General features: G+C 39.4%; 1 protein-coding gene across 7 annotated transcripts in view; it reads left to right on the forward strand.

The window, feature by feature from the left end:
• The first annotated feature begins 3,563 nt into the window (after positions 1 to 3,563).
• The window catches only part of vav2 (vav 2 guanine nucleotide exchange factor), a 196,877-nt gene continuing 186,418 nt past the window's right edge, over positions 3,564 to 14,022 (forward strand). For 4 of the 7 annotated variants that reach the window (XM_080861482.1, XM_080861484.1, XM_080861483.1 and 1 more), the window contains exon 1: positions 3,564 to 4,887. In XM_080861482.1, coding sequence (XP_080717608.1) covers positions 4,684 to 4,887 — 204 coding nt within the window. In that variant the 5' untranslated portion in view covers positions 3,564 to 4,683. The remainder of the gene's footprint in view (positions 4,888 to 14,022) is intronic. The other 3 variants (XM_080861487.1, XM_080861488.1, XM_080861486.1) reach the window with 2 other exon arrangements.

The following is a 14,022-nucleotide window of genomic DNA, read 5'->3' on the forward strand; positions in this document are numbered from 1 at the left end:
TTAATTGATCAACTGTGATTATTTTATTAACAGAAGATGACATTGGGGAACATTCCGGTAGAGTGGGAGGATATGGAAATGAGAAAGGTAGCTGCCCAATTAAAGAAAGGAGCAAAATCAAACCCAAAATATATATCAAATGACAAATCATAGCCAAAACATTGTTGTTGGTTTTTTTATTTCTGTGAAACAATAAAATATATTGACGTGATAGTACATGACTGAATTGCTAACTTAAACATGCATGACCATATTTTGCATTTGCTTTGACTCCATCAGTTCTTGAGGGGGGAACATCTGTCTCTTTGCCAGGTTAAATGTTTACTATGCACACAAACTGCTGTCTTTCTTTCCTGTTGGTGAGAAAAGCTGCCCACTGTGTCTGGAAACAGAACCGATGAGATTGGTTAGTAGCAAGCATGTCGTCTCATTTTATGGAGGTGAGGCCATCAGTCTTTGTAAAACTGAGGAAAGCCATATCCACCAGCAAATCAGTTTTTGTCTGTCGACTGTGGAAAGTTATGGAACGGTTAGCCAACATGCATGCTACCAGGATCCTGAAACTGGAGTACTCAAAATTTAATTTGCTGTCTTTGTTTACATCTGTGCTGGATTTTAAATACAATGTTCAGAATCTGGTCGTTTCGAAGTACTGTGAACTCCTTTTAAAACACATTTTATTGCATTCCCAGAAACAACAGGTAACCCATTACTGAACAAGTTATGACAAGCCAACTGCATTTTTCAGCCTTGAGCATTTGCAATCATGGTAAATGTGGTTTGTAGTGGTAGGTGTGTGGGTTTTTATAAAGAAATTGTTTAACTTTAAACTAATCCGCCGTTTTTGTTTTGTAGAATCAGAAGTCGCCCTTTTACAAACTGCTAGATGTTGTTTGAGGATGACTGTAGACTGGCTAATGGAATAATAAAAAAAAATAAATAGCAAAACTGCATTGTATGAAATTGATTCTTGTTTTGATCATAGACACACAGTCACCAAAAATCAGCATTTTTAATAAACCAAACAGACATTTTTAATGGTTTCTCCTGACATTTACTCAGAAACTACTTCATAACAACATAAGAAGATCATATTAGCCAACTGACATATTATTTAAATTGAAGAATAATGTTAATATGCACACACTAACACTCTTGTGCAGCAAATTAGAGATAATTACAGTCTCTTGCTTTTTTAGGAGTATGTTTTCTTCTTCAGTTACACAGACACTGAGTTTCTGTCTTGCAAAGTGTCAAATACCACAGAATTACTGCATCAGAATATCATCAGTGTGCTATTGTGAGGTAATGTGTGATTCCCACCTCTAGTGGATACTGACAATAATCCAGCAAATACATTTTTCCCTTAATTACATTAATTTACTAAAGTACATAACCCGAGCTCATCCACTTTTCATGATGAAGTGTTCTTAGGCAGTGAACACTAAAAAATGTCTCCAATGTGTGTCAAGCTGAATGACACTGTATGCATGCAATAAAACAGGACTTTCTGGAAGGATGACGGTGGCTTGTAGCGTAGGTGCTTTCAATGTCTGCTATAACTAGAGGAGCATTAAACCACATACAATCCATTTACCATTTAGTTAGTTATTAGTTCCCAAATCAAGGTGTGATAACAACTTAATTTTATACCAAATTTTACACAATTTAACACCAAAATTTCTCATCCGTGGGATAATAAAGGTTTATTCTATTCTATTAGCTCCCTAGAGTGAGTGCAAACTTCCTTACCAAAAGTTTACATATTATTTCCTCTTTGACCTCTAACCCCTCTCAGTTACTGTTTAGATTCTGTGGAGGCGTGGGGAAGCAAAAGAGCTTGCGTCTTTGTTTATCTTTATTTCACTATAAAACAACTTGTAGATTTAATTGCTACTTAAACATGTAAAGGCATTAAGTGCTTTTGGCTTGAGAAGTGGGTAAATGCTGTCTGAAAACCTCTGACCTAATTGTCTATAAAAATGGCTCCACCACAAAAGCCTGCTTTGGTACTGCTTTTGTTCATGCATCGCTATTCACAGTCTAAAAATGTAGCCAATACCACCAGCCACAGGAACTAAGCAAGAGAGTGAGAGACCCCACTACTATGGACATAAATATACATTTTTATGCCTAGTTCCCTTAAAGTGTAACCCTTTCCCAGGCAGGGTAGTCATGTCCCTTTGTTTTCTTCTTGTAAAAACAGTTTTCTGGATCACTCTTAGTCTGCCCCCTCACCCTAGACTACTCTGTCTTAGAAGACCCTCCCAAATTGCTCCTGACAATAAAGGAAACAGTTGATGTGGTTCCGGCAATTGACCAAGATGCTGAAACCATATGGGAACCGCTAGGATGTCTCCTGGGTGAGGTGTTTTGGGCATGTCCTACCAGGAGAAGGCTCCATGGCAGACCCATATCTCTCAGCTGGCTTGAGAACCCTACTATGTTCCTCCAGTATGAACTCAGGAAGGTGGCCAGAGAGAGGGAGGTGTGGGCTTCTCTGCATAAACTCGTTCTACCCTGACCCAAACCCAGATGGATGTATTATTATTGTGTACTTGTGTGGAAGGACTGCATTGAATAATCGGCCCAACAACATGAAAATAAGCTCCAAAAGGACTTTTGTGTGAGACATTTAGTGACAATACATTTTGTTTAGGTGAAAATTAAATGTACTCATTATTTTCATGTTACTTTTACTCCAACTGTAACACTTTAACTATGTTCGGAAGCATTCATGTAACAAAGTGTTTTGCAGATTACCTCTGTGGTGGCCATCTTGTTTTCCCAGTAAAGAGGAGGCTTGCCTCAATTGCAGCTCTTTTATAGGCCAGTCTGTATTGAGAAGGCGTGGTCTTTAGAGTGTTTAAAGGGAGCAGGAAATGGATTGGGGGCCTTTTTGGGAAGTTGTTGTCTGTATGTGCATGATGTTGGCAAGAGACAATAAAACAATTACTTCAGTTAAGATAGAGTGAAGTCTGATGTTTCTCTCACCGCTCCTCTCTGCGTAACAAACTAATGGAATATTTGTAAGAAGTCTTTTCAGAGACACAAAGAGTTTTTGGAAAGAGTCCACCTCTGTGTGGGCTCTGTGTTACTGTTATAAAGAATAAAAGTGTTCAGATTGTAAGACTCAAACATAAATCGCCTAGATTTGGATTAGAACAAATTAAAAGTTATAGCATTAGTCATGTTGCTTTTCATTCTTACTCTGGTGAGGGATCAGAATTAATAAAAAAAATGTAGTGTTCAGAAATGAAGGATGTCAACATCTGAACAGTAACTGAAAATTCAAACAGTACAACTAGCAGGCATATTCAGAATAACACGGAAAGCTTCTGCAAACATAAGAATTGTCTATCTATCTATCTATCTATCTATCTATATATATATCTATATATCTATATCTATATATATATATATATATATATATATATATATATATATATATATATATATATATATATATATATATATATATATATATATATCCCCTTTATGCCAATGGCCCTTGCAGTGTGCGCTTCACCCATCAGAGGGCGCATCTTAACGCTTAGTTTAAAAATACTCCCTGAAACCCAAATTCTTTTAAGAGTGGAGCTGCTAAAGCAAACTACCCGACTTTTAACTTTACGTGTCTTAATCAGCACATAGGGGCAAGTTCAAACTCCTGGGCCAATACCGAGCCTGAAGCCTGGTCTCCTTTCAGATTTGAACAGCTACGATCGGTAGCTGGGATCTCTAAACATCTCTGTCCGAGAGGGAAACACGGAGAGGGAGACGTGAGAGCAAGGACGTGAGCGGAAGGGAGGCAAAAATCAGAGAAAACCTAAGCTGGACACACTGATAGCGCTGTTTTTGGGCGTGCGTAAAGGCGCGAGGCGAAGTTGCATTTACAGGATACATGTAAACACAGATGTCCCCCTTTTTTGTTTCCCAGACTGGACATGTTTCCGCTGCTGGAGAGCGACGTTTAGACAGTTGTGAAAAGAGATTGAACCAAGGGTTGTAGACAGTCTGGTCTGTTATCCCTTTCTTTTTATCTTTCGCTTTTGGGACTGAGTGGAAGTCCTTGTTTTTACGCTTAGAGTACTAAGGAAACGATAAATGCAAATGCGAAGGGTGACTCCGTGCTTTTATTCATCGTCTACAGAGACTTGAAAAGCCGCTTTCCCCACATTGCACAGCAGCCCGTGGTGTTTGGTTCACTGAAATGTGAAACACTAGTGAAGTCGATACATGACAAACTGCTGTATCCAGCTGGTTTGTTTGTCTCTGTTGTAAACATTTTACGCTCTTTGGATTATATGTGTTGAGTAGGAAACTTTTTAAGAATGAAGAGGAGAAAATTCACGTAGCTCGTCTCCGTTTTCTGCTTACATCGTCGCTGTTTGCCGAAGTGGATCCCTGTTATTATTTTAGTCATTTCCGAGCCTTCACGTTGAGGAGAAAGGGGAGCTGACATGCGCCTGGACATGGGGATATTGTGAGCTGACCTACTGCGAATAATACAAAGTTGCGAAATTGCCTGATTTGCGTACATAGTGAATAATCAAGACACCCGGAGCCGGTGGGAAATCAACCATAGTGCCTGCTCGTGCGCCGTGAAACAACGCTTTTCTGCTCGCACTGAGCCAGTTCGAGAACCAGGTTATTTTGCGAGGAGAGACTTCGGAGAAAGATATGGAGGAGTGGAGACAATGCGGACGGTGGTTGATAGACTGCAAGGTCCTGCCCCCGAACCACCGGGTTGTGTGGCCCTCGTCGGCCGTCTTCGACTTGGCACAGGCCCTGCGTGATGGGGTGTTGTTGTGCCAGATGTTGCACAATCTCTCCCCAGGATCAGTGGACCTGAAGGAGATCAATTTCAGACCCCAGATGTCACAGGTGAGTCCGCCTCGGTATACATTTTAAACGACCAAGTGGTGGCTTTGATTTACACGCCCCCCGGGCAAACTTTTATATGCACTACGCTGCTACACATCCACACCCTGGGATTCCCTGGGTAGCCACTTCCCACTGAGATGTTCCACGATTTTCCTTGATTGTTTGGAAAGCTTTTTTTGTACATTTCTCTGCCTGTATTTCCCCAGCTGATCCAGAGATTCCTTCCTGTCACAACAAGCCCATTCCTTGGCGCAGTAAAAAAATTCTATCAGTGTATCTGTGATAATACAGCAGTTAAACACATACTGTGGTGGGCTCTGTGTGTTAAAACATGCAAGCTTCATTTAGTTTTTCCCAGGTGGAGAAAATAATGCAATTATGCCCACTAACACCTTATTCTGGAGGTGTCACACCTGGATCCATGTGGTGATATAGGCCTCAAGGTTGATGATGAGCTGTTCTGCTGGTGGCTCCAGGAGCACTTAAAAGCCAATTCCGTTCATTTCTTTTTTTCCCCCTAAAAAGGTTAAACATTTATCTACCCAGTATTTTATTTCTGCTCATGCAAGTATCAGCCCCCCCTCCCAATGAAATTGACATACAGTTGGCAGCTAGAGCATCTTCACATTCACTTCCAAGGGTGCTAATTGGGTGTTATCTAGACAGTCTAACTCTGTGCAGAAGTGAGCAAAGATAATAAGCTTCTTAGGGAAGAGAAAATCGAGGACACTAAATAAAGTAAAAGGAACGTTATGGAACGTTAGAGTGATGCTCTTCCATGGTTGATGATTTAGTATACACCATTTGTCTGGTGGTAGCAGTTTTAAAAGGATGCTGCACTATTTGCTTTTAAATTTTTACCTGTCTCAAGTTGAAGGGAAATGGCAAACTGGAAGAGACTCAAAGAGAAGTATCCCCGTGTGTATGTAATTAAACTCAAACGAAACCCAAGATTTCATGGCAATGAGATTAGAGGTTTGAACTGTAGCTATTGCACGCCTCTGCTTCTGTAAAGCTCCCTCTGCACTTCAGCTCATTCATGTTTCCAAAGCCAATAAGAGGAAGTGTCGGGTGCCACAGGAAGTTTACATGACCACGGTGGTGGAGTAGAAGTGCTCTGTGGCAAACATGTCTATTGACTTTTATTCACCCTGATGTCTGCACTGAAATACCACACAGCCTCCGCTGCACATGGTGAAGAAGTCTTGGCACTGGCACTGTGACATATTTAGATTATTCTTATTGTCATACCTGCGGGCTTTAATAGCTGTGTTAGGAAGCGATTCCTCACTGACAGCAAATTTGTCTGATATGCTTGGCACAACTTCTGTGACCTCTTTCTGTCATAATAATGTGTGAATGTGTGTGTGGGTCTACTGTCTGTCTGTCTGCTTTTTTTGCTCTGTCTGTGTTGGGTGCTGTTTTCTAGTAAACACTCCTTTCTTTGTCCTTGATTAATCAGGAAAAGATAATTTGGTTAGCCAGATCAACAAGGAATTCATTTGCAAGTGTGTATGTGTATGTGTGTATTTTTCAAACGGAGCAAAAATGCCACTTTTGTCTCTGTTTCACGCTTATCAAATGGGATCATTTGCAACTGTTGAACAAAACAAGAATGTCATGTAAGATTCTGCGCGTTGTGGTGGACATTTTAAGCTATTTGTCTTCCATTTAAGACAATAAACACTTAACAGAAGAAAGAATTACATATTAATCAATGAAAGTAAATGCTAGTGGCATCGCTATCCATCCCCCTCTCTTTGCCTGGTAACCAACAGCGGCCTTAACTTATCACCTCCAGAAGCTACTGGGTTCAATGATTACAAGGGCGAGAGAGAGAGAGACTTGGATGGCATGCTTTGATCCGCCCACTAATCCCGAGCTCCCAGTACCACTGAGTGAATCTGCAGCGAGGGTGAAAGTGGTGTCCTCGGTGACAAATTGGGTTAAACAAAATCCTGGCAGCAGAACAGTAGTATGTGATTTATGATAAGGAAAAGGTCAAAGCTCACGTGCTTTAAAACCGAGAACACACAGTTAGTGGCTTAACCAAATGAAGAGGAGCTGAAGCAGAGCAATTATATTGTTTGCTCAGTACAAAATTTCTCTTGTATCCAGTGGATAAACTTTAGCGGTGATTGATAGGTTTGAAATTGAGTTTTGTCTGTGAATATAACTAGTTTCTAACATTTAGTTAAGACGCCCTCAACACATGGTAGTAGGTGTAGAGCCGATGCATCGTAAAGGTGGTTTATGGCGAAAGAAGAACATAAAGACACAAAGTATGTGTTTCTCCTTTTTCTATTGATCCATTACTTCTACTGCTAACAGAGCCTAATCACAATAATGCTTTTCAAGTTTGGCATTGATCCCGGTTTGTGGTCTTGGTGCTTTTGTGCATTCTGCAGACATCAAAGAGAATTCCTGGTAGAAACACGATGGTCATAATTTTTTCACAAAACACGGCATGTCGACAGTTAATGAATTTGCAATTGAAATTCCACTCAGTGTGCTTTTCTACCTTGTATGTTATGACTTGATGATGCTTTCATGGTCTTAAGATGAAAATTTTGAAGTTTCCTGAACGTGTGTTTCATTTGACCCACTTGTACAGTGCTCTGCAAAAGTCTTGAGCCACCCCTCATTTCTTACATATTTTGCTAGTAAAATGGGAAACAGGTGCAGTGATGTGTTGAAACATGTGAAGTATATAAGGCAAAAACAGAGACCTGTTGCCACTGATTTTCTTTATTATTATTCCAGTAAAGAAATTGGCTTACTTCAGCCTTTTTTTTTCCTGCTTCCCTTTTTAAAGATTAGTTTCTTGACACCCGTCCTTCCATTGAAAACGTTTCTGATGATGAATACTGGATCAATCGAAGGGGCAGATATATTTCTCAGGTCCTGTGTCTTTGATGGATTTTGTTTTCTTAAGGCGGTAACTTTCAGACTTTACTGCAGCAGATACTTGATCTTTTATCCTCTTCATCTTTTGCCTACGTTCCTCAATTTTTTTAAGGCCACATTGCGCGCTAAGATGTGCCAGGTTTTCAGCGAATAGCTCTGGGGGAGTCACCTTATTGGTGCAAAAATGACATCAAACCTATTATCTTTGGTATTTTTCAGAAATTCAACTAAAGAAGTGGGAACAAATGATGTGTTTTTGCAACATGTTGCTAATAGCAAAGACCAAAGACAAAATTTGAAATTGGTTTTTTTTTCTAGCTTGTAGGCGCAACACTGTTTCACCCCTTGTGTTAGGTACCTCTTTATGTTTATTTTATTCATTCATTATTCAGTGACTGAGTGGCTTAACAAACAAAAATACATTCCTATGAAAATGGTTAGGTACAAGGGCTGGACTGAAAATGAATGAAAAAGCAGCCAATGTTCAAAGATAAACTTTAAAAGACCTTCAGAAATCCTGGAGCGCTTTTGCTCACGACAACTACAAAGTTAGAAGAAAGTCTGAGTCCTTGGAAGCAAAATATAAAGAAAGACGGGATGGCTCAAGAGTTTTTCACAGTAAGGCACATGGGATGCCAGCTCATGGCTGTGTGTCAGACAGTAGTCACTGGTTTCTAGATTACGCTTCTGCAAATTCCATCTTTTGCTCTTGACAGAGCGGTGTATGTAAGCCCGGACCCTTTGAGCATGCTGAAATGGCAGCTTTCATCTTCAACTCACAGATCTACAAATTTTGTATAGTTCTTAATTATATATTCTGGTAATAGGCAACAGGATGAGCTTTACAACGTAAACATTATAAATAAATAAATAAAAAACTCTCAGTAATAAAATCACTTGCTATATTATTGTATATTTTTGTGCTCACAATAAGCTGCCAAAAACTGGACAAGCCCTCTTTTCTCCCAGCTGAAAGCTAGCTGTTTTCTTAAAACAAAAATGGTGCACTTGTGCTAACTTAATCGATAACATACAGGACCAAATACACACTCGGAAACTAATTTGTCACTGTCCATTTTGATTCCTAGTGTATGTGGTTAAACATCATGGCACTAACCTCATTAATATTTCTGTTATCAGATTTGCAATTATAGAGTTACATACCAAAAGAGAGCATGACCAAGGGGGATTAAATATTGTTTGATTTTGTCTTTCTTCCCCTTTGTGGACAGGAGAGGAGGTGGAGTAGTTCTTAAAAGGAAACTGTGAAACTGACCTTCATTTATGTGGTCAAATGAATTCCTAATTGTGTTTTTCAGCATTTGTTTGCCTTTACCTCAAGGTTGTAAACGGGTGGCTAATGAGCGCTGGTGTCTGTAGATGCTTCAGAGCTCAAAGTGTACTTATTCAGAATCCAATGCCTCAGGCGGTGTCTGAAAGACGAGACTGAGCCTTTTGAGTGTTCTGCAGTTCTCTCTTCACTTCTTATTTTCTTTTGTTTTTTGTTAGTTGTGAATGCCTATGGGATGAGCAGGTGGATATATGTGTGTGTGTGTGTGTGTGTGTGTGTATGTGTGTGTTTGCTGTGCTTTTGTTTCCTTGTGTGACCGTGCACTTGTTTATTATGTTTGTAAGTATGTTACAGTACCTGTGTTCAGACTCAATCAGTATTGAAGCTGGGGAGCCTGCAGAGCTGCACTGAAGTTTCTCAGTACTCTGCAGGGCTCCAGATCCCACACAGAGCCTGCTGCTTCCACTCAACATAATTGAGGTTCTTCCTCTTTGTCCAGCTCCCACCAGAAATATTGGCTGCTGATGGAAAGTAACCGGATCAGATCTGAATTCTTTTTTTTTTTTTTTTTTTTTTTTTTTAATTCTGCCATTCCTGCAAACTTGGATTACCATGATATTGGTGTTATGCATCATTCATCCGGTTCTAAAAATCACACTATAGAAAACTGACTGAAATGTTTTTGCTGCTAGGATTAGAAATAACTATAAATAACAGACACAGGGATAACAGCTGATGTGGAAAACGTGTTAGTTGCCTAGCATTTATTTGTTTTTCTCGCCACTTGACAAATTGTATTTTCATTCACCTTGTAGGTCCTGTTTTGTCTCTATCAGCTCTTTGGAAAGTATGTGGCTAGCTTTGTGAACTTTCTTTTTCTAGATGCTGTTTGATGCTAACTAGGTAGACTCGGGGTAAACAACAAGAGGTTTGTGGTATAAAGACATCCTTTTGTTTTTTTTTTAAGGGGCTCACAGACTGATGCCGGCCAATGAAATTTCATACAAATAAGAGGATTCAAAGCCACTTTTCATTGAGAAAAAACAGCTTCTATGCTGTGTTAAACAGTTGCACGCAGGACTTTACAGTTGGATCTTCAGCTTCAGACTAGGGCTGCCACGATTAGTCGACTAGTCACGATTACGTCGACTATCAAAATCGTCGACAACTGATTTAATAGTCGACGCGTCGTTTGATGCTTTGTAAGATCACAAAAGACGCAGGAATGAGTAGTAGGATTTAAGAGTGTAATAACGGACTGAAACAGAAGATGGCAGCACTGCATGTACAAGGACGCCAGCTGCCGTTAAACCCCGAAGAAGAAGAAGCTGTGTCCCAGAATTCATAGCGCAGCCCAGCGCAGCTTCCAACAATGGCGGCAGCTAGTTAGTTTTAATGTTACTCTTATTATTCTTTCTGGGTCACAAAATAAACGTTTAACATATTTTCAGGCGAGAATGTAGCTGTGTAAACCTCAAATATCTGCTCAGTTTATCAAGACACCACATATTTTCAAAAGCACTCCGACGTTTTCGGAGACGTCTGTTACCCACTAGCTAGCCGGGGGCTAGGTCACTAGCGCCGTGAGAGCACCGGACTCCTGGCAAATCGTTTTCAAACCCACCGCCGTCTTTCGCTACTCAGGTTAAACATGATATATAAGTCACTTAGATAACTTAAAAATGTTATTGTTTGGCTTTTTTTTAGTATTTTATTTGTTCCTCAGTAAATCGGTTTGGCTGAGATTAAAGTTATAGTTTTTACACAGCTGAATAAACGTCAAGCAGACAGCTGATTATCAGAAGTGTGAGATGCTGGAGAATATACTCCGGTGTCCCGTTATATTTTAGATAGCAAGGAGTTTATTAAACTTTAATGAAATTTGCAGATTGTTTCGGTGAAGTTTAATAAACTATCATCTTGTCTTTATTTTTAGTTAGCACAGATCTTAAACACTTAAAACTGTAAGCTAATGATAGTTATATAAGAGCAGATGCTGCTGGTGCAATAAGCTGTACGCTGTACGTCCAATGGATGATGATCTGATTAGTCGACTAATCGCAAAAATAATCGGTGACTAGTCGACTATCAAAATAATCGTTTGTGGCAGCCCTACTTCAGACAAGATTTTTTTTTCTTTTTTTCTTTCTTGTAACCAGGAAGTGGTGCACTTTAGATTAAGTATCTCTTTTTTAAGTGCTCTGGGGCAAAATAGGGGAAACCATGCGAAATTCACATAAAGCTATCTGTAATGAGATCCAAAATATGTAAGCTAATTTGTTGCTTATGTCTATTTTTAAGAGCCTTTCCTTAGTGCTGAGATTTGCACATGTAGCTTAATCTGTAAGACTACAATGGGTTTACCAAAAAAATGTTTGCTAAAAATATCTGCATTCTTCTACTTTATACCTGTTTAATGGGGCAGGAAAAGTGGTAAAAGGCTATAAAAGAGGTTGTAGTACATCAGACTAGGGTGTTGTTATTTTGGTACTTCCTGTGCAATCTGTTTGTTGCTTATCTTTTTCTTCATTCATTTTTGCATCTGTCATTCTTTTTCTGTGCTCCTTCTCTGTGACATGGCAAAACCTGGACAGCTGCATTGAAATCCCTAATCAAACCCTGCTTCATTTTGTCTTCATCAGTCATGTGATTACAGTATACATTCATTGTTCACTGTAGGTCAAACTTACAACACTTATTGCCCTGTCTCAGATCTGCGTGGTTAAAAATGAGATCAACGGGAGTGTATGAACCAAACAGCATGTTAAATGTCAGTGCACTTTCTACTCTGAAATCTCTGTTTATGGCCAGAGTGGGTAGGGGGGTAGTAACCTATCCACCCACCCTTTTCTCCCTCTGGAGTAATTTAATCTCAGTGTTAGGTCTACTGTTGACCCCATGACCTCAGCGCTCGCCGGATGCAGGTAATACTGCTAATGGAACTCATTAGGGATATGTCTTGGGTTGAACAGCTGAGACTGTGCCCCTGGAAGCTAATGGGATTGACAAGGAGAGAATGGGTCTGGGCCGGTGTATTCTAACCTTTGTGTAAGGTGATCCGACTCCTGAGGTCACAAAATTCCCCTCAAAATTTTAACGTCTGTGTGGGTTGAGCGCTGACATTTGCAGGACTGACCTATAAACAGTATTTTGTTTTTTTTATGTATTTCCTGGAGGGACTGGACGTGCCTTAGTCTCGACCTGTCACAAAACTGGATACAGATTCCAGTGTACTTGTTGTTTTTGTGGAACCTAAATCTTGTTCTTGTTAGTTAAAAATAAAAAAAGTTACAATATCTAGTTCTGATAGGAATGAAACAGACACAGTGGTAGCTAACGTCCCAACTTAAACCAGCCCAAACTGGTGCGGCACTAACAAGCTGTAAAGCATTTTACTAACAATTGTTGCTTCTCTTTGATGTACATTAACCTGGCTTTTTTTTTTTCTTTGACTGTCAGGTAATCTTGTGCTGCAGCTGCAGGATATAAAAACAAAACAAAGAAAATAATTACAGTCATTCTTGTTTTTAATTATGTGAACAGATTACCTAAGGGTCACAGAACAGTATTGCTGGCTGAGTAATCATCCTTCGAGTTATCAAGAGTATCACTCCCACAAATATGTCATTAACACTGAAACATTTAAGCCAGTCATCTACATTTGTTCAGAACAGCGTTGTCTATGGGTCATTTTTCCTCCTTGCCAGTGCCTGTAGTGTCAGAGATAATGTGAATGAAAGATTTGATAAAGGAGTCATTGTGTGAGGAGCTTAACAAATGTGGGCATTTTATCAACCTGAAGTCAGATTAAGAATGGAATCAGTTCCAGGACGTTTTTCTTCGTTTGCAAGTGTAATTCTTCTTCATATATGTGGCGGTTGAACTCTTGTGGTCACGACCATGTTGTTTTAGTAATATTGCACCACCTGTGGTTTAACAACGGTGATATTAGAACTATAGAAATGTTGTTTAAAACTATGACAATACTTCTGAAAGTATTATATATTTCAGACAATATAGCAGAGTGGACAGCAATAGAGCAATACATTTGTGCATGCTAGGATTATCCCTCATTCTCAGCAAAATAAGTTTTTATTGTTGAGTATTTCCCTGGGCTGCTGTTCTGTAAAGCAGGCATTCACTTGGAAACAGAAGCAACAAATTTAAAAACAAATGGAGACCATTTAAAATTTTGCTGCAGCCCAGCTGTTCCTTTTCAAGTTGGGACAATTTTTTTCTGAGCTAGCAAAGATGTATTGCCTTAAAGTTAATCCATGCGTCAGCTGTACAAACAAAAGCAACTGAATATTGCTAATGGCCCAAAAGGGATTCTTACAGGGCTGACTTAAACAATGCATGACATTTAGCAAATGAAGGGAGCAACTGAGGTACACGAAAATAGTTTACTTTGAAACTACAACCCTTGTTGCTTGTTTTAGGTGCCGTTTTTATGATTGAGTGAATAGAAAGGTCAGTGTTTATGGATTTACAAATAATGAAAGTATCTGACAATGGTCAGGTACAAAGATTGGATTGATATAAGTGAAAAAGCAGCCAGTGTGCAGAGACAAACTTTGAAAAACCTCCAGAAAGCCTGGAGAACTATTGATCAAGACCACTTAAAAAATGCAAGAAAGTCTGGCTTCTTGGAGGCAGAATATGAAGAAGTGAGAGGTGACCCAAGACATTTGCACAGTACTGGACACAGATGGAAAAAAAAACCCCTCAATTAGTTTTTTTTTTCTTTGTGAGATAGATTTTTTTTATTATTTTTCTGAAACATAGCTTAAAGCTAAAAGAACAGTCATACAAAAGGAACACATAAGGTGAGCTTTTCTTCACAGTCATTAATTGGATAACAACTCACTGTATGCTATAGACTCTCATAAATAAATTAATATGAGGCAGTAAAAGCATACAACTTGCAGTGCTGCATG

This window comes from Rhamphochromis sp. 'chilingali' (assembly GCF_963969265.1).
Source record: "Rhamphochromis sp. 'chilingali' genome assembly, chromosome: 2".
Classification (NCBI taxonomy): Eukaryota; Metazoa; Chordata; class Actinopteri; order Cichliformes; family Cichlidae; genus Rhamphochromis; species Rhamphochromis sp. 'chilingali'.